This window comes from Protomyctophum bolini, assembly GCF_963924005.1.
Source record: "Protomyctophum bolini genome assembly, chromosome: 21".
Lineage (NCBI taxonomy): Eukaryota > Metazoa > Chordata > Actinopteri > Myctophiformes > Myctophidae > Protomyctophum > Protomyctophum bolini.
In genome coordinates this window covers 12,271,440-12,298,199 of record NC_137882.1, presented here as the reverse complement: position 1 = coordinate 12,298,199, position 26,760 = coordinate 12,271,440, and the positions used below count along the sequence as shown (strand labels likewise).

The 26,760-nt window shown below is 41.0% G+C and overlaps 4 protein-coding genes across 6 annotated transcripts in view; 3 read left to right on the top strand and 1 right to left on the bottom strand.

Annotated features, from left to right (window-relative positions):
• Positions 1-1,777: 1,777 nt before the first annotated feature.
• On the top strand, positions 1,778-5,607 carry LOC308336362 (carboxymethylenebutenolidase homolog). Its single transcript, XM_080793719.1, has 6 exons — positions 1,778-1,823; positions 2,667-2,857; positions 3,069-3,176; positions 3,692-3,834; positions 4,178-4,269; positions 4,720-5,607. The coding sequence occupies exons 2-6, from the start codon at positions 2,667-2,669 to the stop codon at positions 4,897-4,899; spliced, it is 714 nt and encodes a 237-aa protein (XP_080649845.1). The 5' UTR covers positions 1,778-1,823; the 3' UTR covers positions 4,900-5,607.
• Positions 5,608-6,466: 859 nt separating this feature from the next.
• cmbl (carboxymethylenebutenolidase homolog (Pseudomonas)) lies at positions 6,467-12,079 on the top strand. The gene is made up of 6 exons (XM_080793392.1): positions 6,467-6,542; positions 8,960-9,174; positions 9,289-9,396; positions 9,602-9,744; positions 10,048-10,139; positions 11,486-12,079. Exons 2-6 carry the CDS (start codon positions 8,960-8,962, stop codon positions 11,663-11,665), a joined length of 738 nt encoding a protein of 245 aa, XP_080649518.1. The 5' UTR covers positions 6,467-6,542; the 3' UTR covers positions 11,666-12,079.
• A 5-nt stretch (positions 12,080-12,084) lies between these two features.
• On the bottom strand, positions 12,085-19,631 carry cct5 (chaperonin containing TCP1, subunit 5 (epsilon)). Its single transcript, XM_080793391.1, has 11 exons — positions 19,391-19,631; positions 18,786-18,846; positions 18,449-18,613; positions 16,698-16,896; positions 16,061-16,253; positions 15,655-15,804; positions 15,259-15,378; positions 14,662-14,847; positions 13,680-13,817; positions 13,183-13,363; positions 12,085-12,367 (listed from the first exon to the last, which is right to left on the bottom strand). Exons 1-11 carry the CDS (start codon positions 19,493-19,495, stop codon positions 12,240-12,242), a joined length of 1,626 nt encoding a protein of 541 aa, XP_080649517.1. The 5' UTR covers positions 19,496-19,631; the 3' UTR covers positions 12,085-12,239.
• A 949-nt stretch (positions 19,632-20,580) lies between these two features.
• mtrr (5-methyltetrahydrofolate-homocysteine methyltransferase reductase) overlaps positions 20,581-26,760 on the top strand; it is a 34,830-nt gene continuing 28,650 nt past the window's right edge. For 2 of the 3 annotated variants that reach the window (XM_080793459.1, XM_080793458.1), the window contains exons 1-8: positions 20,596-21,022; positions 21,997-22,141; positions 22,779-22,932; positions 23,381-23,498; positions 23,692-24,166; positions 25,073-25,186; positions 25,418-25,574; positions 26,010-26,098. In XM_080793459.1, the coding sequence (XP_080649585.1) occupies positions 20,940-21,022; positions 21,997-22,141; positions 22,779-22,932; positions 23,381-23,498; positions 23,692-24,166; positions 25,073-25,186; positions 25,418-25,574; positions 26,010-26,098 (1,335 nt within the window). In that variant the 5' untranslated portion in view covers positions 20,596-20,939. Of the gene's footprint in view, positions 21,023-21,996; positions 22,142-22,778; positions 22,933-23,380; positions 23,499-23,691; positions 24,167-25,072; positions 25,187-25,417; positions 25,575-26,009; positions 26,099-26,760 lie in introns of all 3 variants that reach the window. The other variant, XM_080793460.1, reaches the window with a different exon arrangement.

Here is a 26,760-nt window from a genome sequence, read left to right as displayed (position 1 = left end):
GAAAAGGTGCACCGGCCCGGCAACGCACTATGCACATTACAAACCGGTGTCAGCAGCAGCAACAACACACAAGACAACACAGCCTTACGGCCGCAGGCACACTTTTCGTTACTGTCGTAACAACATGGGAAAAGTACATTTTTGCCTATCAATCAATCAAACCACCCCTCTAGTGGTTTGTTTTATGGGGCATCCCCCCACTTCCAAAAACACTGCGTAGACCTACGTAGTATAGCTACAATACTTGACTCAAGGACAAACATATGTGACAGGTGACAGCATCCGTGGTTACCCTTCATGTGACAAAGGAGAAACAACGGCACACAAGTTCCACAAGAGACTTACTTTATTTAATGGCAAAAAACTGCAATGTTTCGACCCTTTAGGAGGTCATCATCAACCAAACGTGCCTGATACATTTGCCTGATGAAGACCTAAATCACATTGATTTCAGTTGTGCAACTCCGTGTGGGGGTCGCCGGAAGTTCCAGACCCACATGACCACAGCCAGGGTGCATGCCGGCCCTGAAAAACAAAGAAAAGGTCCCAGTGCACTGCACTGTCAGACACTCACACTTGCCAAAATGTTGCTCTTTAATATTAGGTTATATGTTTCGGTCACTTAGACCGTTGGTTCCCAACCTTTTTATACTGAAGTAGCCTACCACCTCAGTCCTCAGACAATATTTGGCTCTCCAAGTACCACCATAATATATGTTAAAATTCAGGAGCATATACCATTGTTCCATTCCTATAAGCCAATAATGCTGCTGCTCTGACAAAACTGCCTTTGTCCCCGCCCGTCAGGCGGGGACAAAGGCAGGTGAAATACTCCTTTCATTCATTCATTTTTGTCTTACCTGCTGTCCTAATAAAATATTGGCACTCTGGCTATTGGCGGGTGCGGCCACCTTCTTGTTTTTTCAAGATCTCCTCTGAAATACTCCTTTAACCAACACTACACTATAACACATGTTCTGACTGATTTCACATTGAAAAGCAAAATGTTTTAATCAAAAACAAATGTTTGTCATGTGGAGGAATGTTGATTTGCAAATGTAGGCTACTGACACGCACATATATCTCTCTCTGTATCAATGAAATCATTGTACATTTCATATCTTATAAACATATGTTTATTCATTTTCTTTATATTACAGAAGTATTTTCAACAATTGACATATATTTTCCCCCCCACACATCCCTCTGGCAGCACAAATACAAACAAAATCTTAAAACGAAATGAATTGGTACATTTCATATCTACATTTTTTTTAACATAAACTCACACATATAAGCTACATGTGTGCCCAGGAATTTGTATCATTCAATTATTCTTGATGTACATTTGAAGGTCAGAATCTTCAATAGATCAAATTCTATGTACCAAGATCACTCGATGCAGGTATAGTGCAGGAATATACACAATGATTAGTCTTTAGGGTGGTTGTGTTCCATTTGATATCCTTCTCCTATCACAGCAACTCACAAATCTTACTGCTGTGTTTGCATATTGTTGTACTTCGCCCAGCAGATATGGGCGAAGTGGGAGATATGGGAGATGCACTGTCTGCAGTGACACGCAAGTCCAAGCATGTGTGGGTGGTATTGGCGTGTGTTGGCGTCATTGCAAACAACATGGCTATTTCATCTTTCTCAAGCATTTCCGGAACGAATTACCAGAATAAATGTGATTGGGGGTGTGCATTGTAAAGGGGGCGTGGTCTAGGCCATTAATATAAACGGTCTTTCTGAGCATATTTTACATTGTGCTCTTGAAGTCTTCAATAAAGCTTTCCTCATCCTCACACAGAAACTCTAAGGTAAGTTTTAGATCTGAACATTTGCAAATAGTAGAGGAACAGGCTTTGGTTTTTGATATAATTATAACAGGTCTGTCTCGTTCTTTTTTTTCTTCTTTTTTGTATTTGCGGTTGCCTTTTATTATAGATTCTTTTAAACTATTCTTCTACACAGTACTTAGTAGTAAATATTTTAATTCTACTTCTTTAGATGTTTTTTTTTAAACATTATTCAAATATACTTTTATATTGTAAGAAGGATAAATCTACTGCTTTTTTATTATCAAGGTGCAGAGTACACATTACAGTCCACTGTAATTTGTACTGTGGACCCTAATAAAAAGGCTCCGGTGCCTCCTCTGTTGCCATTGTCCTTCTCCTATGATGCACCACCCAAACTGCTGGGTGGGGGACAGAGGTCCTCAGCACCCCCTGGTCAAAACCACTTCCCGCGGCTATCTCTGCTATTTTGTAGTTTGAGAGGTCTACTCTGTATTATTGATTTTAGTGACATTGAGGTGTTAGGGAACCTGGCTGGAACCAAAGCTTCCCCCTGCAGCTTTTCATATGAGTTTGTATTGATTGGCACAACACTCTTTGCCTCTATACACTACACAGTATGGTTATTTTGCATAAGGGCGAGCTGAGCTTGCTTGCCTGCAACTTGCATAATAAAATAACACAAGAATGTCACTGTCATCACACTTGATGACTCTTGTGTCTCTTGGCAAAGTGGATGGCATGCACTGTAGCACCATCCAGGTTCCCGGCCTCTGCTTGATCACTCAACAAATAGGGTAGCCTTATGCATTTTTGATTTCTTCCACATCTTCATAACTATCTTTCTGTTTATGTTTATTACAGATGGCAGATGTTAGTGACAAGGCGGAGTATGGCACCCTTGGCCAGGAAGTCCAAATAGAGCACATTAAGGCTTACATTGTAAATCCGCCCGGTGCTTCTGACAAAGCCGTCATTATTGCACAGGACGTCTACGGATGGAAGTCACCTAATACTAGATATGGAGCTGATATGCTGGCTGCTAATGGATACATGTGTGTAAAATCTAATATTTAATAATCATACTAACATTAACAGTAACATGATAGCTGTGCTCTAAAAAACAAACATACAGATACTGTATAAGAGTTAATTTTGTAGTAAACCTTTTTTATTGTATTTGAATGTTCTACGTTGTGTATCTTATGTGGACTGACCGGTCTGAGATTGTAATGGTAACTTTGTCTCCTGTTTTGCCATTATCAGTGTTGTTCTGCCGGATTTCTTTGTGGGGAAGGAACCATGGGGTTCTGCACACGATTTCGCCAAAATCAGCAATTGGATGGCAGACAAGAACCCCACAGACATCAGCAAGTAAGCTACCTGGGTTTTACTAGTACTCATAAATTATAGAAGTCCTTGACCCAGGAAAGTCTATTATGACAAGCTTGAAAAACTCAGGTCCTCCTGGTTCCACTCATGGATATGCTTTAGTTTATGCAAAATACCTTTCATTCAGTAGGCTAATAGAATAACCAAATAAATCAAGTCATATCACAATATCTCACATTGCGAGTTTGTGCGTTCAAATTCCCACGACAGACAGGGCCTCGCCTCTACTATGTATGTCAGAAGCCGTTGGGGGGGCTGATTTCACCCTGTGCATACAATTCCCTCCAAACTTGGTTGGGACATTTATCAGGCTAGCTTCCATGCTAGCCTGTCAAGTGTCATACATTTTTATCAGCTTGCAGAGCTGATCGTGTATCAGCCAGCTCATACTACTCTCCTCCTACTTCAACACCCAGGTCCTCCTACTTCAACACTTCTCATTCAACTCCATTCAACTCTTATCTTCTTTTCACTTCTACACTTTGTTTCCTGCCTAGGGAGGTGGATGCAGTGATGAGATACCTGAAGGACCAATGTCAGGCAAAGCGCATCGGAGTAGTCGGCATGAATTGGGGAGGGGTTGCTGCGCACTTAGTAGCCCTGCAGTATCCAGAAGTCAAAGCTGCAGTCTCTGTTTATGGTAATGTGATTAATTAATCATTTAACTGAAAAGCTGTTCATTGACATTCCATCATCTGAACTCATCACTTTAGTCGACTGACATCTGTGGGGGAAACATTCTTGCTGTGTCGTGACTTCACAATTACAATTACAACATACTGCTGTAATTACTAGTTTATGTATATAGTAGTGCTTGTTCTCCTTCAACAAAGCATGGATATTATGTTGTAAAGGTATACAGTATAATTTCCAGATATGTTATGAAGTGATGAGAATTACAATTATTTTACAAAAATGTAAAGGAATCTTCAGTATACTAGCCAGCTTTGTGACATATGTTTTTGTCATTCCCATGAGGGCAGGTGTCATCAAGGACAAGGATAACTTGTATGAGCTTAAGTGTCCAACACTGTTCATCTTTGGGGAGAAAGATACGGTTGTCCCATTGGCCGAGGTTAGTATTTATAATAAATGATATAAATTATATACTATGTACACTTGCACTATTCTTTCTAAACAAAAACATTCACGCATGCATGCATGCATGCACGCACGCACACACACACACACACACACACACACACACACACACACACACACACACACACACACACACACACACACACACACACACACACACACACACACACACACACACACACACACACACACACACACACACACACACACACACACATTATTCATGCATACAATTATTCTACTAATTTACTCTCAGGGCACTTAAAATGTTCACTTCCTCAGTGGCAAAGAAAAGCATAGAAGTGGACCAATTACTTGCTCAACAAAACAAACATGGAGGTGACAAACTCCTATGGGTGATGCTTGGTCATGCACATGACACCATATTGTCTCACATTCTCTTTTTATAATGTGGTCTCCTCAGGTAAGTGCCTTTGAGGCAAAACTAAAGGAGAAATGCACCGTGGACTTCCAGGTGAAGATTTACCCCGGTCAGAGCCATGGGTTCTTCAATCGCGGAACGAAGGACATCAACCCTGCAGACAAGCCCAGAATCCAGGAGGCTAGGAAAGACATGATCAATTGGCTGAACAAATCCATGTAGAGCTTCAGTGTGGCGTTAATTGATACGGATACATTTAGTAGAATTCTCGCACATCGCTAACATTGCATGTTATCTTTTCACACTTTGGTTTCATAAAGGTATCCTACCTTTATAAAAGGTGAAATAAATGTTAGAGGGGGCAGATAATGAGTGCTGTGATGTGTTGCAGAACTACTGTGGTGGTGGTGATATTCTATGTAGAGATTTTCTACCTATGTTGGAACATCTGGGGGTTATAAAGATTCTTTTTTTACTAACAACAACAGAGACCACAGGCATTTTGTTTTCAAAAGAAAAGAAAACAACAGCACTCTCCTTTTACCTGCTTAGACTGTTGGACAAAGCAGTTAGTGATTTTAGTCACAATGAAAAGTGGACTTAAACCATGGTTCTAAAAAAATATTTGGCACTAAACCTTTGTGTAGATTACAATTTGAATGCGCAGTATAATCATTTTATATGGGCATATGAATCAAGGCATCTTGTTGTAACCAAATTTATGTATAGGGAACCCACTACATTCTAATGCATGTACATGTGTGTGTGTGATCAAAGATCTGTAAGACCTGTGATATATACCTCACCATGTCATATACAAATAAAAATGACGAAACAAACCAACTTGAACACAACATTTTAATGACTTCAATGTTGGGAGGGAGGGATTTTGTATCAAATGATAAATAATAGTATGCATAATGTTTTGGACAGTGCTCTGGGCCGAGCCTTCGTGTGAGCACACTCAGGTGATGAGGTGACCACTGAAACCCGTTTCAGTACCCAGCCTATGGGGAACAGTGTCAACATAGGTTGCACGAATCCCAAAATCTAAAGGAATAATAGGTTTATTCCTTTTGTTTGACATATTATATCAAAACCAATAACCAATTTCCTCCATCTGAAAATAATAAATGTCAATCATGTAATTACAAAATAATACAGAACACTCAATTGCATGTAAAGCACTTTGTGAGTTTTCTCTGTGAGAAGTGCTATATAAATAAAATGTACTTACTTAATTACTTAGGCCCCTACTTACTTCTATGGATTGGAAAAATGCTAACTTTTGAAACTTGATACTGATATTGAATGATAAACAAGTTCTCGTTTTCTTTGGAATAAGATTAAATGAGGAGGTGATTAGAATTGTATTTCCATTAATTTCATCACTCTTAGCAGCAAATTATGTTATTACGTGGTTTCCATGGCAATGATGATTGTCCATGATGTGACAGACAGACAGCCCTGACTGTGGGAGTCCTTGGGACTGGGACACATCTCGCGTCACCAGACTTAGTTGGTCAATCAACTCAGTAACAGGCCAGTGCTTGTGGATATAGCATTCATTCACATCGAGTCTTACGTTTACTTTCGTATCTTATGCAAATGTCAAAACTCAAAATCGGTAAAATGCGACTATGAATCTGATACTCAATAGATCCAAGGCATGGTCCTTTAACCGTCGAACAGCACTGCCACTGGACGAAATGTGATTCGCGGTGTGCATTCATATTAAGGGGGCGTACATTTCAGCCAGCCATTCATATGATCTGTCTACAAGTTCTGAACATACCGTAAAGCAGTCGTTTTCCTTCAATAAAGCTGTCCCGAGTCCTCACAGGCTCACTCGTCTCGGAAAGAAGGTAAGTTTGAGATCTGATCAATACAATATCTGCTGATTGATTGAAGAAGTATTTTCACTATTTCGGTTTTGGGGAGAACGGTCGATTCATCATCCTCACCAATATCAACCAGCTATAACAAACTCATTTGGCTGAGAACTATTTTTTTAATATCCATCCAAAAATGTAGACATTACATAGTAAATTGTGACGCACAAGCCAAGCTACACCAGGCTTTTCACAATGTTAGTGTAGCCTACTGTTGCTCGGTCAAAGGTTGCTCTCCAGTGCATGACTCAGTCACTCACAGCACATCTATATATATGCCATTTTTGGTTGTTCTTTATTTACCCAGGGTAATAGCTGAGTGAGTGCTTGTTTTCAGTAACACCCTGCACATAGAAACACACTTGACCACTAAGCAGCTCCACTGGAACAGTTTGGGGGTTAGTGCCTTGCTCAAGGGCACGTCAGCAGTGCTGGGGGAGTGATGACCATTCACTTCCCCATCCAGATTTCCTGCCAATCTGGGGAATCGAACCGGCAACCTTCCGGTAACAAGGGTAGCCTACTCCTCTAGCCCTCGTCCAGTGCGTTAGCGAGTCTCTCGGCCCTGTCTGGAAAGCCTCTGGTGCTCACAATATCCTACTTCGTCGAAGCGTCTCAGCTTCTCTCTAAAATGCATTCTTTTTGTCATGAAATAAAATGCATCCAACTGGATTGGCGCAGGCACAACCCAGAAATGTAGTAGTAGAAGACGTTACTGTCCGGTATTATTAAAATGGCACAAAGTGCATTTTAGAGAGAAGCTGGGGACCGGAGACGCTTCCGAGTTTGGAGAATAGAGTTTCACCAATACAAAACAGGCTTTGTTTCGGTGATTACTGATTAGCAGAGTAGTTTTGTTTATTTTCGGTAAAATTGGACCCTTTGCAAGGCAGTGGAATTTTTCCCTTTGTGCAGCAGAGGCTTTCCCATCAGGGTGTTAGTGAGAGACTCGCTAACTCACTGAACCAGGGCTACTGCTCCTCTAACCTTTAAGGCCTGCCTATTCATACTCCAGTATTGAGTGATAAGCAACTCACCGCTCACCCCAACACTGTTTTTACTAACCACTTATCACCTTAAACTGGAGTATGAATTTACTTTACTTTATTTGTTTATTTGGACAGGACAATGCATATTAATGGACGGACAAAAAACGGAAAACAGACAGGCAAACAGTGGAATACATTTTCATAACATTACATAGGGAACACAGCATAAAAAAATAAATAATCATGAATGGTTGCAGCTTTGGTTTTCAAGCAACCATTTTTTCAGATTGAATTTAAAAGATGGAAATGTAGCACAATCCCTTATACGCAGAGGAAGGCCATTCCATGCTATACAACCCTGTACTGAGAGGACATTTTGGCCGAATGTTTGCCGGTGCGTCACTTCGCAGTCTCGAGTGGTTGCTCTGGTACTGATTCCCCTATCAGGCTTTCGTTTAACCCATTCTGACCGGGCACCCATTTTGGTGTTAGCATCATGTTATGCTTTACCTATTGAAAAATAGCAGATCTACAAGCTCATATCGCGCCACCGAGTGGCGCGATATGAGCTTGTAGGTCTGCTATTTTTGAAAAATTCGAAGAACGACTGACATTTTTAGAATCTGATCTCAGGTCAGAATGGGTTCATCAGACCAGTGTGTGTCCAGTGGAAACCTCGTATGAATCTGATCTCAGGTCAGAATGGGTTAATGAATTAACTTAGGGGGGGGGCGGGCACAGACCATGTAGGGTCTTGTATATGACCCCAACCTGTTTGAATTTTTTTAAGTTATCAAAGCTAAAAAAGATTAGCCTCCGGAGGATGTTACAATGATGATATGTAGTGGGGCTTCCTGTCAAAGACTTTGAGCGCACTCTTGTAGAGCTGTTCTATGGGTTTGAGAGTAGTCACACCTGTGCAAGACCAGTTTGTGAAACAGTATTCAATGTGTGATAGGATCATACAGTGAATGAAGATACGATCTGGCCGCTCCAACTGTCAGGAAGGGTCTAATTTGTTTAAATTTAATTAAATTAAAAATTAATTTAATCGTATTAGTGACTTTCTTCACATGTTTTTTAAAGGTTAGCTCTTTGCATAGCTTTTACCATGGGCAAGTACAACAGCATCATCTGCATACATCTGGACATGTAGATTATTACATACTTCAGGTAGGTCATTTATGAGTACAAAATTGGACCTAGTAGTATTGAGCCCTGGGGGACACCGACCGAACAGGTGTGGTAGGGAGATTTTACACTGTTGACACTTACACACTGTTTTCTGGTGGATAGATAGGAACTAAACCAATAGGCCTTTAGGCCATCGCTGCCCCTCACTACTCAGTACAAGATATGCACACCTAAGCTATATTTCTGTGTTTAATGTGTATTTTACAGATGGCAAATGAAGCAAAGTCATGCCCGTGTGATATTGGTGACAGGATGGAGTATGGGGCCCTGGGCCAGGAGGTCCAGATAGAGCACATCAAGGCTTATGTCGTGAAGCCGCCCACAGCATCCGACAGAGCCATCATTGTCATACAGGATATATATGGATGGCAGCTGCCTAATACTAGATATATGGCAGATATGCTGGCTGCTAATGGATACATGTGTGTAAAATCAAATCTTTAATAATCTAACATTGACAGACAGTTCAGGCTTTTAAAAGCTGACCGCTCTGATATTGTAATGATGATTTATTCTCCCGTTGTGCCGTTGATCAGTGCTGTTTGCCCAGATTTCTTTATGGGGAAGGAACCATGGAGTCCTACACATGATTGGTCCAAGTTTCAGGAGTGGCTGGAGGACAAGAAGCCCACAAACATCAACAAGTAACTATTGTCATCTAATTCAATAGTCCATTTAGAGTTAGCTTTGTCCGAGGCTTACAGGTCTTTAATTAAATACTTTTTGAAACGTCTATGGGAAAAATTAATTGGGAAATTCTCTTCCGGGCCGCTCGTCGTCATGGAAGGGGGCAGGCCTGCGACGTTCTATAACAGACCTCTACTCTTCGCTCCTGTGTTTCCTCCCTAGAGAGGTGGATGCAGTGCTGACATTTCTTAAGGAACAATGTCAGGCGAAACACATCGGAGCAGTGGGCTTCTGCTGGGGAGGGGTTGCTACACACTTACTGGCCCTACAGTATCCAGAGGTCAAAGCTGGAGTCTCAGTTTACGGTAATGTGATTGGTACCCAATAACTTGTTTAATTGAAAAGCTTTTAATTTACATTTCACCATTTGCACTCATGACTCTAATCAAATGATGTTAAATGATTCCAATAGCTACGCTAGCGACACTACTCTCTTATTACAATGCCTTTGTCAATAAATCACAGAGACTATGTTGTACAGATACTGATAGTATATCTTAAGATGTGACTAATAATGAGTGATGAGAATTACAATTATTTTAGAAAAATCTTCAGACGGCATGCAGCTTTCTGAGATAATATATTTTTTGTCATTCCCATGTGGGCAGGTATTATCAAGGAGAGGGAGGATAGATATGAGCTTAAGAGTCCAACACTATTCATCTTCGGGGAGAAAGATGAGGTTATCCCATTGGACCAGGTTAATTTTCTTCACTTTCCACTCTACCAGTAATCAAGTTTTGAAGAAAAATACATATGTACAGCTCAGAATATTCTGCAAAAGTTCATGTTCTCCTGTAATATAATTCAAAAAGGCATTCTTGTGTACAAAACACCACCTAGTCTACTCTACAGCCATGTAAGTGTGCATGCTTACCGTGCGCTCATCAGGTATAAACAGTTAAAGCGGTCATGTTGTTATGCAAAGAAGTAGGCACGGTACTTGACACGGCGTTAAAATAGAGGGGGGGGGGGGGGGGGGCAATAAACCTAGACCACTGGGTACTTTGTGCGTCTTGGACAGTCTGGTGACGCAAGGTTGATTAGGTGCATCTTTTAATACTCTATGGTGCATCTTCTCTTGAATCTAGGGAGACGCGTTCTAGTGTGCACGCACATGCACCATTCCGTCCCGTCCCTGAGCGTCAACAAATGACTGGTACCACGGTGTGGTACTGCGTTCTACGAGCATGACACCACTGCGTATGTAGACAAGCTTTATGGAGATGCTGATTTTCCTATCCAGCAGGATTTGGCACCTGCCTGCAGTGCCATAACAGCTAGTAACTGGTGTATTGACCAACTGACCAGCCAACTGGCCTGACCTGAACCCCCCAGAGAATCTATGTTGTATTGTCAAGAGGAAGGTGTGAGACATAAGACAATAATGCAATACACAATACAAATGAATTTACGGCTGTTATCAAAGCAAACCTAGGCTTCCATAACACCACAACATTACCACAGGCTGATCACCTCGATGCCACGACTGGTGATGAAATCAAGATTAAAACAAAAGGTGTTAAATATTTCACTTTATGCGCAATTAATTGAAATATGAACTTTTGCAGAATATTCAATTTTTTTGAGGAGCTGTATGTATTGTGTAGAATATATATAATGCATCTAATATCTACTGTATTCAAATTGTTCTTCTAAATTCCTAATGTAATGCATGTGTACTGTAGTCTGGGGAGCTTCAAAACAGACTTATTTTACCTGAACTTATGCAGTTCAACAGAGTTGGGTTCAATTAAATTAATATATATAATTTCAGGGGATTTCTACAAAGGATCTCTTGACATTTGGTCTGATTTCCCTAGGAAACCCATTGCATAAAATTATTTTAAATAATTTAGTTGGGACAAAAAAAAAAGGGATTCAGTTCAAAAGCATAGAAATGGTTCTATTAATTGCTCAAACTTTTTGGGTGGGGTGACAATTTAAAAATATGAATTTAGATACATCCCTTTTTGTAGGAAGCTTTTAATAGTCGAGACCTGATGTCATTATGTTTCTCATGCTCTAGTTATGTGGTCTTCTCAGGTAAGTGTCCTTGAGGCGAAACTAAAGGAGAAATGCACCATGGACTACAAAGTGAAGATTTACCCCGGTCAGGGTCATGGGTTTGTCCATCGCAAAAGAGAGGACATCAATCCCACAGACAAGCCCAGCATTCAGGAGGCTAGAAAAGACATGCTTAACTGGCTGAAGAAATACATGTAGGGCTTCAGTGTAAAACCATATTTGTTCAGCTTAACATTGCATGTTATGCATTCCCTATTCACACTTAGTTTCATAAACTAAAATGAATAGATCTCCCCATATAGGAAGATCTGGATATTGTCAAGATAGTTTTACCATTCCAACACCAACATTCCTTTTCAAACCTGCATACTTGCCGTTGTACAGCGCAATTTAGTTTTAGTGGACTTAAATTATGGTGCTACAAATTACTTGGCATTGAAACTTTAAATTGTAGGGATACACTTGGAATATTAAATAAAGGCTTTTTGTAACCAATATACAGTCATTTATGCAGGGCACCCACTAAATTCAAAAGCAAGTTTCACGTTTATCATAGTTTAACGTTCTGTAATATGCTTCATCACGTCATACCAATAAAAATGACCAAATAAACCAACTTGAACAGAACATTTTAATGACTTCAGTGCTACAACACCTTGAAAAGGGGAGAGATTTTGTATCAAAGGATAAATAACAGTATGTCGAACGTTTTGGACAATGCTTGGGGTTAGGAATAGGGCAGAGCCTTCACATAATGCACACTCAACTGGACTTAGTCTTCAGACTCTCCGGGGCTTCTGATGTCATCGATTTTTAAGATCATCTTCACCACTTGAGTGGCCAATGAGATCTGCTGCTTCTTGCCAATCAGAGTCTCAATTACATGTTGCTGCTTCATGTCTGTAGTAGAGTAAAAACAGATTTTATTAGTTATTAGTTATTATTAGTTATGAGTTAATAAACCAGAGCAGTGTCAAGACACTGCGCTGGTTTATATTCAACTACCCTCTGGGAATTGTTGACAGCTGCTGAAAGTTGGGGTACCATACAACCACATTATAAGGCAAAATGTTTCCATTCCAAGCATTAGTTTTGCACGAAGGACACTCCTCGGGCTAAAAACAGCCATTGCCGTCATCACAAAATGTGATGAGGTCAACACATTTCGGCATATTTGGGCAAGTGGCTATGGCCAAACTCGGGGGTCTATATGATTCTGAACCCATTCCAAGCATTCGTTTTACAAGAAAAACACTCTGCGATAGACACTTGCCCTAATGTGGGCAGGGCAGCACACCTAAACCCAACCTTAACCCACGTCTAACCAATGACTAGTCTAAACTAAGTATGCACACCGGGTTGACGGCTATGGCCTTTTGAAGCCCAAGGAGTGTTTTTTGTGCAAAACTAATGCTTGGAATGGATTCAGATTCATGAAAACCCCCTAGTTTGACCATAGACCCGCAACTTTCAGCAGCTGTAAAAAATTCAGCTCCTTGGTTATCTGAAACTGGCAGAGCTGAGCGAACACATCTCAAAGCAGCCGAAAGGAAGTGGCACAAGATGAGGCTCTCACTGCCTTCAGCTTATGGTCACATTTTCCAGACGTCACTAACTACAGACTGGCATCACTCCCTTTCTTTGCTAAATGCCTCAATCTCATAATTTGAATTACCGGTATGCTTAAGTCCCCCCACATGAAGCTGGTTACTTACCATTGGTGTTAAGGTGGAGGCAGTCAATGCCCAGGAAGGGGTTGTTCTCTGTGACCTGTTTGGCTCTGACCTCTGTCATAGTCTTGATGGGGTTCAGCCCACTGTTCTCAGCCAGTGCCATTGGGATTACCTCCAAGGCATCTGCAAACGCCCTCATGGCATATTGCTCCAATGACGGGCACTAAAAGAGAGAAGAGCTGGAGTCAGGTATCCATCGGCATTCGGCATGGGCATAATATTTGCGCAGTGCATCTACAGATTAAAATCTACAAAGTAAATCAAGCATCTATTCTATATACTGTGGTTATTCCATTTTAACACTGGGTGATTTAATTATTACTTCCAATTACAATTTCCTGTGCCATTAGAAAACTCACCTACATGTATTATAGAACTCAGAGGAAAGTAAGGTCTGAATACACTTGTATTCCTGCTGTAAATTACTGAACACTTATTAGTCATAAAGACTACAATGTTTCTTATCCCGAGTTGCTTACTTTATCAGCTGCCTTGTTGACAGCCAGGGCACATGCAATCTCAGAGGCTCCTCCACCGTAGACAACACGGTTGTCTCTGACCAGGTTGCGGATCACACACAGAGCATCATGGAGGGCACGTTTGGCCTCTTCAACGATCTAGCAGTAAAGAAAACACAAAATCAATCATTGTCAAGCAATAATCTAAATTGCCTAACCAACATCTGCAACAGTCATGGTTTGTGGATAAAGATTCTGACTATTTTAACCAATTTTGACCTGAGATCAGATTCTAAAAATGTCTTCTACATCCTGACAGCTTTCTGAAAAAGCTATGTTTCTATGTCAGTCGTTCTTCGATTTTTCAAAAATAGCAGACCTACAAGCTCGTAGCGCGCCACTCGGTAGCGCTATCAATAGCTAAAGCATAACAATGATAACACCAAAAGGGGTTCCCGCCCAAAATGGGTTAAATATTCATAATCACTGGCAAAATGTGGAAGCAATAATTTTGGGGAAATTATGTGCATGATCCACACAGGATAACCCTCTAACCACACCTCCAAATTACTGAAGGCCATTTCACTTATTACTACACTTATTATAAGAAGTGCCGGAAGTTCATCATTCTATTTACTGCCTACTGGACGTTATGACATTGACAGGGATGTAGCAGTTTGCCGTTGGAAAACAGCTACATTAATTTGATCCCCAGCGAGAATTACATTAACAGGCAACTGTTGGAACAGAATGTAGAATTGACTAGAACTATGTTCAAGTTTTGCAAAGTGGAAGGCACAACAGCAACAAAGAATGAGGCAGTGGCATACTAGTCAGAACTTAAGTGCCTTTCCCTTCGTGATTCGGTAAATGTTAACTTTTGTTTTGTTTCCATGCTGGTGCTAGTCTTCCTGGGGTCCGAAATCACTTACAACATACACACGCACAGAGTGGAGAAGCTTGATTTCCAGATCTGGTATTTCACTTTTCATCTCTCACTCACCATCTTGTTGCCCCCGCGGATAAAGATGGTCACAGCTCTGGAGTTTTTGCACTCCTCGATGACCAGCATGCGATCCTTGGTGGTGCCGAAGCAGATCTCCTTCACTAAACCGGCTGAGCCCAGCTTTTCAGGGGTCAGCTCAGAGAACCGTGGCACAATGCGGCCACCAGTAGCAATGGCGATCAACTGTGGAGGAGAAAAATGTTATATATTTGGACATGGACAGTACGTTTCCTAGCATTTTATAGATTTTTTTTTACGCATGGGGAAACGCCAAGCGCCAAATTGCTCAAGGCCAACAGATAGCATGGCAGTGTTAAACCGATAATTCAGAGTTCTCAAATGTCGAATCACACTGGGAAAATAGCCAGCTCTATGAAAAAGAATAAATTGTATTTGTTCAGCAGTTACAATGAAATGATTTAATCTATACAGACAGGAATCCAAATTAAGTGACACCTTGATTAATTTAACACCAAAATGTGTAAAAATAAAAAAACTATTATTTGACAATGCACCTTTAACAAATTCTAAGCCAGCATGTTTTCTTTGGGGGTGGGTATACAAGTAGTACATTTAAAAATAGGGTCTTGTCACCTCGATCTCAGGCCCACCGACCCAGCGTATGGCAGGCAGCTCACTCTGAAGCAGAAGGTGGTTTGCCTCATCATCAAAGCCCCACTGACATATGGCCAGGTTGGCTCCTTGGTCTTTCACCTGCATTAAGAAATATGCAAAAAGTTTTGTAGTGCAATAGATCAATAGTAAAACAACGTACTTGAAGCAATCATTCAACATTGGTACAATAGATTGATTTCAGTTTTTATTTTAATAGTAATAGTACCCACTAAAAGTATAAATTTAACGCAGACACCCCGAGTTAAATTAGCACTTTGGTTTCTGGAATATGAACAGTACACGTTTGAATAGAATAAAGGCATCATTACCATTACTCTACCCGTCTAATTGCTGAAGGATGCAGACAACACTAACCTGCTTGATCATCTCCAGGAACTTCTCTTTCTCGTACTTCTGCAGGGCTCTGTAGTCTTCCACACAGGTCACATCCAACTTATGCTTGGTCTTGGGCTTTGGGGGCTCAAACGGGCAGGTAAGGATTGCAATCTTGCAGTCTCTCAGAGTCTGTCCACAAACAAAGACATTGCTTAGTTTTACTGGAAACAGTAAAAAAAAAAAAAAAAAAAAAAAAAAAAAAAGAATAGGGGCGCAAATGCAATGACATAAGAAATCTCTGCAGGTCTTAGGGTCTTTCTAAACATTTTCATTATTGCCGTTTCCTTAAGTTCTTAGGTAGAAGTCAGTCAACTATTCAATTGTGTCTTAATCTACATGGTATGGAAAAGTGACAAAGAATAAATTCTTCTTTGCTTGTGTGTACCTTGGGCATCTGTGGGTGGCTGAATTCTTTGTCCACAATAACTCCCTTGATGAGCTGAGTGTCCTCCAGCTTTCCTCCCACCTTGCCCTCCATCTTGATAAGCTCAAAGTCCACATCCTTCCTTTCCATGTCAACCACAGTGAGGATGGCATTCACTGCAATCTCAGCCATTTGTCTGTGACAGCGATTGATACTGAAAGGCAAAAAGGTGATATTTTGATAAAACATCTTGACAGTCTTGACAGCAAAATATCTGGAGAAGAGCGAGACAGGCATTTATACATACAGTACATGGTTGGCAACTAATTACCCAAGGGAGCAGCCACATGACAGATTTATGACAATAAATTAACTGACATATCAGCCCCTAAAATAATGCACTATTGAAAACATATAGGCTATAAAGATTCTCAAGTTGACCATTAGGAGTAGCCAACCAACCCAAGCCATGTTAGTAATATAAACCTCATGGTTAACAATTTGCACAGGTAGGGACGCAGTCAAACTGGCCTGCCTGGCTAGCAGAAAACAAGTGGAAACAAAGTGAAGCAACATCCAGCAGACGCGGGCAAAAAACTAGATAATGTTCATTTTTGTATCAAATAACTGAAAACAGAAGTACTTTCAGAATACTCACACTTTGGATCCCAGAGTTGTCATGGCCGTCTGGATGAGAGGCTCTATGTTGTTGGGGTCAAAGGGGAAGGTCTCGCCAATCCTGTCCAGCTCCGCAATGGCAACACGTGCAGCCCGGTCGAAGCCGTCAGATACACGAATAGGGTGGATGCCACGGTCCAGCAACTGCTCGGCCTCCTCCAGAAGAGCTCCAGCCAGAACTGATGGAGGAAGACGTTAACAGTTTGACGGCCGCTAATTGTTTAATCCAGGATACGATGCGTGCTTACTACGACATTCCCGGGTGCAGGCTTTAGTTCCGACATACTATTGATCCGAAACCTCAATCCTAACCTAACCCTAACCGCAAGCACGGGAGCAGCGCATGTCGGAGCATCGCTTTTTCGCATCGCATGTCCCCCCGTTTCGGATCTTCAGTGTGTCGGAAAAGCGTGCGCACCCCACATTCCCGCCTTTTGTTTTATGCGTTTAATCCGCCGTATTGTAATAAATAAAAATAAACCATCTTTGCCGCGGAGCTAGAGACGAGATGGTTTCGTTTTGATGACGAAACTGGAAATCAACACATGCTGTGGGCTGCTGGGAAATTGAGGCCAATGCAAATGAATGGGGTACAATTCCTCATGGAGGCGGGTCTTGTGCTGCGGTCTTCCGGTCGCACCAAGATGGCGGGTGGTGCGATCGTTCATAACAAACGGAGGAACCTTTTTTCGCCGGATTTACACGGATCAAAAGTAAATAATGAATAAAATAATTCAGCGTATGCCAATCTCGGCAGCGTAGGATATTGGATTAAAATGCGGGTACGCGTTTTATGGAGTCAAACTGTAAAAAATAAAAAATATACTGGAACAGTGTAGCAGGCAGCCAGCCAGAAACGCGCTGGTCTGAAATAAGCATGGACTACTAAGCACACACATACCCACAAAAGTACACATCACCTTTCAAGGTGTTTCAGATGCTTTGTACACATGCATTTAAAAACAAAATACTATTGGTGTGAAATTGGCATTAATCCTATTTCAGTCTTCTTGCAGTATGTGTAGTCATGACTGTGCAGATTACATGCACTCTCCAAAACAATCAGGTAATGGCATAGTTATTGCGGTCAGACCGGCTCATACGTGTTCTCGAATCTGTCGAACAGCAACTAAACTGTACGTAGTCTCACCAATCACCATGACTACATGCTAACTAAGCCATGGTACTTAACCCATTGAAAACGGGAAAGCATCCATGTAATTTTAGATTTTTGCATTTGTAATTCATGGGGGGGGGGGTCCTTGGCACAAAAGAAGTTTGAGAATTTCTGATTTGAATTAATGAGTTTTTGAATCCGGATACCCTGTCCAGGACAGGCTTCAGGCACTCAGGAGACTTGGCTCAGATCTGAACCAATTTGAATTGGAATTAGGAACCCATTGGGACCGCATGTCCTTGCTGGCATTGACCCCAGGCAGGGTTCGAACACACAATCTACCGCATTAAATGCATAGGGCCGATTCATATTCCTATTTTACCGCTGTAGTGCTGAAATGATTTCGGCTCGTCAGAAATGTTCAATAGCACCGAAGAGACGACTTTAGGATGGTACCTGCCCCCACGAACCTCAAATGACGTTACATTGTAGGCTCTACAGCACCGAACCGACTTTTATTCGGCTCTAAAATAAGAGTATGAATGGGCCCTTATGCTCCAACCACTACACTAGGGCGGCCCCGAAGGCATTTGTATAATCTTCTTCCTCCTTACCAACTACTCCAGTGGTTCCATCACCAATTTCATCATCCTGGGACTTGGAAAGCTCCACCATGAGCTTGGCGATCTGGTGGTCCACATCCATCATGCTGAGAATAGTGGCTCCATCATTTGTGATAGTCACTTCTCCATCCCTGTCAACCATCATCTTGTCAAGGCCTGGTCAGAGATAACAGGAAAACAGTTAAAACAGTATATGCTGGCAAACACATTATTTTTCATATATAATCCATTATCCAAGTAATTTAATTTTAGAATCTTAATAAATTAGTCCATCTGAACTAGTCTCTTTTCATATGTGTGATGAGGATAAAACATTGTTTGTACTCACCGTTTGGTCCCAGGGATGTTTTGAGCGTTGAAGCAACTGCTTTGGCTGCCATGATGTGAGACTGCAAAACACAAACACTACAGTGTCAACTAACATAATTTTAAACAGTTTATTTTCTTTTGCATAAGATTAGTTGAAACCGCACAACTCATGGGAATGACTTGACGACACATCATGAGAAAAAAAAGGATGAGTCTTGTCTACATTTCATTCACGTGAAAAGGTCACAATGCTTCATTCTTTGAATTACTAGTTATAATATGCACACTTCATTCGAATGAGTTAGAGTGTCAATGATAGTTTCAAGTTTTATTTATGATGTCCAGTGAGTCAACACTTCTTTAAACATGCAGCATCATTCTCAACCCGAGACCGAGAGACAGGGGAGCACATGGGCTGTCGTGCTAGCATGCATAATCCTCTGGCTAATCTCATCCGACTGCAAGAACATCGCACAATACATAAATACAATTTCACCTAAAAAGGTACGGAACAAACAGGGGTTTAATAAAAACAATGTTTAATCAGTGATCCTTCCCGTTTCAACCACGATGCACATGCATCCAGTTATGCTATCAGCATGCGTCACTGTTAGCCCATTGTACCTTCAGTGCGTCCAGGCCCGTTAGTCGTGTCTTCTTATCCTGGTCTTTGATGATGATAAACGGCCTTCCATACTCGTCGAAGGCGAGAGTCCCCAAACTGGACATGTCGAGTGAGGGATTGGACGCTTTACAAGCGTCTTACGGACCAAATAGTGCCTTTTTAACGGGAAAAGGTTGGGAGTGTCCACTGTCCAACAATGCAAGCCGACCAAGTTTGCCGGCGACTTCTGGAAGGGTCTCTGGGCGTGAACAGTGTTGCCAGATACATAGAGAAGACAGAGATAAATAAGCAACATATATGAAAACAATACCAAAAGTGGCCACATAAGCATCTTGTATGGGGGATGGGGGTCCCTCCCCGGCACAACATTATGTTCAGATGATGTCTGCTGACAAATACATACTAAACTAATGTTGGGGGTCTTTGACATGAAAATGTGTGAGAGCCACAGCCACTTGTTTAAAGTAAACATGACATTAATTTTCCCTTTTAGGTATTATAACCTCAATTACACTTCGGTGGCCTGTGTGTTCTGAAGCCTTTTGAGCTGCAATGAAAACATGTAAACAGGCCTCAATAGTGACATCTGGAAAATCAGAGCATTTAATTGTTTGAGCCAGAAAAGCCAGTGCAATTGAGCCCAGGAAACATTAAAAAAAAATATATATATATATATATCTAAAAGAAAATCCCGCAGCCACCCAATATTTACAAGCATCTTTACAGAAACTTATGCTTTGCTTGTAATAAGCAGACATGGCAACAGCTAGACTAGACCAAAAGCTATGAGTTGCACGCTAGACTGGCATCATTACTTTACAGTTCACTGATCCGGTCTGGGTGTAGAGCGGATACGGAAACGATACATGCATGCATATGTGGCTTTGCAAAAAACCGGATACAGTAGGTGGGTTCTAGACCAGATCAGACTGGTTAATTCGGAATAGAAACCAGGCATTCCTCCTATATTCCCCACATACTTGAGGAAGTTGAGGTTAAAAGTAAAGCACATTTAAATTGTTTATGATAGAAACCATGGGTCTGAAAATATGTTAAAATTAGTCGTTTTTTTATTAACATCTGTGACTGTAAGTGTTATCATTTAGTTGACCCCCTTTCTAACATGGATTCGTCCAATCTCGAGCGACCACGGGATGCACTATTATCTCGCGTGACTGAATCAATCAATGGATGGAGAAGTAAACACTATGGTCCGACTCCACACACACTGACAGACAGACAGTAGAAGAAGCTATTTTGGAGGTACAAAACACATTTTTACACAATCCGACAAACATAATTGCTGTTATGTGCATTTCGACACGTTTCAGTTAGTTGTAAATGTCACTGGTTTATTGTTTTGAGAAAGTTGAGCTGACCAGTGCTGACACCGTTATCATGATGTTTACCACAACAATAGCCAATCATTTACTGTGTAACTAAAGCAGTATTGTCTGTAGAGAAGACAAGCAGCACAGAGTGTACTATCCACGTGCTCATTCCTGTGTCTCTGGACGTCAAATGTGACGTAATGTCCGGAGGTGGTTCATGGTCTTCTTGAGGCTCCACAATGTTGCAGAGCATTTTCTGTGGCAGCCCGTCTGTTTATTTTCCAGACTCTCAGCGACTAGGTAAGACTGAGCACTATATGCAAATATGTTTTACTCTGTGACAGGCTGACAGCTAAAACCATGTTTTAGTTAGGTGAACTTTTTGATTGATTGAATATGTATTAACAGTTTGCAGAATTACAGTACATTTCAAGCACAACTCAATACAAATAACTGTTAACTGTGAGTGGACGACCAATAAAGCACTAGAATTGTTTACAAGAGGGTCCACCTTGTTCAATTCATCATAACTTCTTTGTTGACCAGCAATGATCCAACTAATTGGCACACGTGACACCAGTATTAATTGCTTGCTGATAATATGCACAATTTGCACATATTATTGCTAGTCTTTCCAGACAGTAGATACTATTATGTCTTTATAGCTGTTAGATACCTGGCCTGGCCAAAATAAGGAATTAAACCAAATCATACCCAAATCAAGAGCAAACAGATGAGGTGTGGAAATCAGTAATCAGTAGTGTAGTGCGTGTATGCATGAGTGAGATGTGTGTGCATGTTGTATGTATTAACCCAAATGCTGAAAAAGGTGCATGGTGGGAGAGGAGCAAAAGAGAACTGAATACAACAGAGCTGAGGAAGGGACTGGGGAGACAGGCTTATATAGGGCGTCGGCACCAGGCCCAGGTGCCGACCCTTGGCTGATTGATCATCACAGCTCTAATCCACTGCAACACAAGGAGAAAGGGAATTAGGAATAGCAAAGCAAACTAAGTGAATAATAAATATAATATACAAAGCTACACCAGACCACCTAATATAATTACCATACTACCACAATACCATACCATACACCCTAATATATAGTACAATACAATCTATACAGGGGGCCGTCACAAGATGTAATATGATAATTATATTTTAGCTACATATCAAGGCATTCCATAGAAGGCTTTTGACGTTTTGACGACCGGTGCAGAGCCTATTTGGGATTCCTTGTTGAAATAATTTGATTGTGTTTCTTACTATTGCAGAATGCCCTGTGAAGCGAATGGCCGGTTCTTGATTTTGTATGGTTCTCAAAAGGGACAGGCCCAGTCCATTGCAGAGGGGATAGCTGAAGAGGCAGGGGAACACGGACTGGTCGCTGACATTAGCTGCTTGGACCAGAACGAAAAGGTAGTTAACATTTGTAATCAGAGCAGAATAAATCCTGCATGACTTTATGCTATTATGCGGGAGGGTATCACATTATTTCTTACCAAATTCCTCAATATTGATATTGGGATGATAATTGGTGTTTTCACAAAGTATTTACACAATGACAGTTTTTGATAATAATTATGATGAAGGCCTATTGCTTAAACGTGCTAAGGCAAATAATAGAGACAATAATAGCTAGAACAGTCCGGCAAGTTCCGAAAATGTCATCACTTTGCTTTTATATAGCCTTTAAAACCAGGAAAATACATTTTCCGCCATATATATTATTATGACAATAGAGCGGGTATGCGCGTGGCATCATACCCGGAAGTTATGTGGGAACACCTACTGAGTGGCAAAAAACTACTTTCTGGCATTGACAGCCCATACATCATATCCGACTGCATTAAACAACATTAAATTGAATTCACTTTGCCACTTGATTTGCCATTCACTTTATGCATGCGCATGCTCTGTACAAAATTCCAGACAATATTATCTAGTCTCATAATATATCATGATATCAATATAATATCAACATGTGTCCCAGTCCTATGCATTGACAGTAACAGTAATGTTAACACCACTTGCTGATCATTCTTGCTGTTTCCAGTATGACTTGGAGAGGGCGAAAGCTCCAGTGGTATTTGTTGTGTCTACTACTGGAGACGGAGAGCCACCAGACAACTCACTCAATTTTGTGAGGAGAATTAAGAAGAAGACGCTCGCATCAGACCATTTTAAAAACCTTTGCTATGCTCTTTTAGGTAAGCTACTGCATTGTGCGGTCTATCTATAAATCAATATTTGAAATGTACACATTGAACACAGACTGTCAATCTATGACGACAGTTTGCTGTACATAACACTTTTTTCATTGTTTTGTGCAAAAATGTTCTCAAAAGGTAACCAACCACCGTAATTTATAAACTATAATCAGAGAACTTTGCAAGCACTCAGGTTATGTCATTCACTACTTATTTTATATTTAGGTTACATATTGCATAAACCTGAGTTATATTTAGTTGCAGGTGGGTGTTGTGCACCGAAAATTCAAGGTCTACAATACGTCACTGTTGATGTGTTGTGAGTGAGCTTTTAGATTTAATATTTCACGTGCACAACAACGGTGTGCAAAGTGTAAATCAGGCATTGCAGTGACTGGGTAAACCATTGAAATAACCCCTAACACAGGCTTTGTTGTGTACACTCCAGCCTTGGGAGACACAAATTATGCAAATTTCTGCAACTGTGGCAAGACAATTGACAGTCGTCTACAGGAACTTGGAGCCAAACATTTCTATGCTACAGGACATGCAGACGATGGTGTAGGGTAAGTACAGAGAGAGTGTGTGTGCGTGTGCTGCTATTTCAACATGCTCAGGATTTCATGGACTGTGAATTTCACAACTGTAGCCAGGTACTTTCCCAAGTTGACCCCGGTAGCCTTCTTCCAATGCTCTGGTACAACTGAGATATTATCAGGCTTTGTCACCTTTGGACTTTGCTGTCTGTCTTTGCTCCAGGCTGGAGCTGGTTCTGGACCCCTGGATTGAAGGACTGTGGGAAGCAATCAAAGGTGCCTTATCAATCATGGCCACTGAGAAGGACACGCATATAAAGGAAACTCCCAGTCTTCCGGATGTCAAACTAAGCCTGCTAAGTCTCACTGACACTGACGGTCAGAACTCTGACCCAGACAAAGAGCCTTTAGCAAGCGACTCCACATCATTATTTCTGGCTTCAGCACAAACGACTGTTTCTGAGCCCAGACTAGCATCTTTGTCGGATAGACCTGGGATATCGTCTGGGTCAGATGGCATTGCTGATGTTTCTAAATCAGAGCCAGAGAGACAGACTGGGGATTCTGGAGTACCCCATAATGAGTTGGAGGCTTCACTGACTCACTCACTCCCGCCTTTGTCACAATCAGCTCTAAACGTTCCTGCACTGCCCTCTGCCTTCCTTGATGTCTCACTTCAGCAAGACAAAGTAGATGAGGTGAGATTTGCTGCTGCACACAATTCAGGCAATATATCTCTGTGTCTTTCTTTAAAGGCCAAATGCAGTGTTTGTTTTGAACATGAACATACATTACACAGTATGAATGAGGGTTATATTCACAATAAGTCAAAGTCGTACGATTTGTCACACGTTACCGCAGTGAAATTTGTTCTCCGCATTTGACCCATCTCTTGGAGCGGCGAGCCACGTGATGAGCTGCAGCCGTGCCATGCTCGACAATCATTTGATTAGTTGATTTGACCCCCAATCCAACCCATTCCAGACCTTCATGTCAAATCCAACTACAGATTACTGAAGTATTTTAGATCATGTATATTTTAATAAATATGAAAATACCATTACAAACATTGAAGTTAGAGACACCTATTGCTCAGACCATGATTTAGTATTGATATCACTATAGTGCAAGATTAAGTAAATTTAAAGCAATGTTATTGACAGTTTAAAATAAATAATATTATAATAATAATAATATATTTTCAATTAATATTAAAAAAAAATCATCTGATATCCATGACTTATTTTTCTTTGAGAAACTACAAGTGGATCCCACTTCTAAATCAATGGGACTGTATTTCTTTTATAAATAGAAGCTTTTACCATACTTCAAATAGCTAAACCTAATAATTCAATATTGTAAACGTTCTTTCACAGAGAGGCTGAGATTTGATGGTTTGTAGCAGTCGACAAGCAAGTAGGCACTCGACAGAGTGCAGTTCTAGTTATATTTTATTTTTGGTGGTGGGGCTGGCTACCCATTTTATTTGTTCTGCTTGAGTGCCTTTTAATAATTGGCTGAGAGAGCTCTGGGGTATTCCTTGCGTGACACTACAGTACCTCTTTTGGCTTTGTTTATTTGAAATAAATCTTTTATTTCCTCAGAGCTCTACTCTACTGAATACAGAAATGCTTCAGGAGGTGCCCATATCCAGGGCTGTACAGCTGACCAGGGGGGATTCAGTCAAGACAGCCCTTCTGTTAGAGCTGGACATATCTGTAAGCACCACAGCATACTGTATTACTATGTTTGTCTCTTTTGTTCTAAATGATGAAGGGCTACAGCATGATATTGCAGCAAGTCTGCAGTGTGCATTGTAGTAAGCAGCATGAGTTATGTCTTCACGCCTCTTGTTCCTCTGCTGCAAGGGCTTGCAGCCTGTAAACAGAGAAAGTAAAACACCAACTTGAAATGTTTTGTTTACAATGTTCCTTCTTTCTGTGTTCCAGGCCAATCCTGCAATGACCTACCAGCCGGGGGATTCGTTTGAGGTGCTATGCCCCAACAGAACGTCTGAGGTACAACAGCTTCTCTATAGACTGGGCCTGCAGGAGCAGATGAACCACTGCGTCCAGCTCTCCCTGCGCAATGACACCAAGAAGAAAGGTAATGTGCAGGATTGTTATTAAATCTTTTCCACAACCAAAATACCTGGTATTTGCACTAAAGCATGGAATGGGTCAAATTTATTTCATAAACACAAGGTTTCCAAAGTGCTGCACAAAAAGAAATGCATAAAAACAACCAGGAAAAGTAATACGGTACATAGTAATAACAGCACATAGTAAATATTTTATAAAATAATGCAAAATAGGTACAAATAAGTGCAAACATCAACTACCAGCAAGGGAACTTGCTGGTATTGCTGGTCATTATGTTCTATCATACAGGACTTCCATATATCACTCAGCTTTTGTTGACAATGGTCAATAATTTACCCACTGTTTTCATCTTCTAAGTTTTGGATTGTTAGCTTCATGGCATTCACAGTGTCATGAACATGACATGATTTTGTCTGTGTTTTTGTCTCCCTGCATATAGGTGCCCAGGTGCCCTCCTATATCCCTGAAAACAGCACTCTGCAACACCTGCTCACATGGTGTCTGGAGATAAGGAGTGTGCCTAAGAAGGTGTGCTATTCTTAAACTCTATTGTAAAAGTTTAAGCCGCTAAGTTGCAATACTGTATCTGTAAAAGCACTAGGTATACTTTTGTGGGCTGCTATTCACACCAATTATTTGTAGTTGTAATAATAAGGGAAGGGGAAGTTTTTCAACAGCAATATTTTTAATTATTTCAAGTTGTTTTCATGTACTAGTTTAATTGACAACACTGTTCTTACTGCTGAGAACAGTAATAGTCACTGTCAGTCAGTGTTAGAACAAAGCCGGAGATCCGGGCACACTTAAAGGTTAAAAAGGAGGAAAACTTTATTCAACCAAAGTCACTCAGTGTTGTTTTAGTTTTTTACCTCCCTAATTTCAGTTCTTATGCCAATTAATTCCTAAACACGTGTGTTGTCACTGCTGTTGTATCCTACTGATTAACCTGCCAGTGAGGAGCCCCTACCGGAAGGACGTAGTAGACTAGAGCCTCTGTCCTCTCCGTCATAGGTGCCCGCCTAGCCCGTAGGAGTATGTGTGACAAATATTGCCCTCCCTGCCGGGCTTCCCTTCCACAAACACGGGCCAATAAAGGTGGTTACACACCGGCCGCGTTTTTCAGAAAACCGCTGTGCCACCCACTCACAGTTTTGCATTGCTTTGTGGCTCAACAACCAGCCAACTTTCTC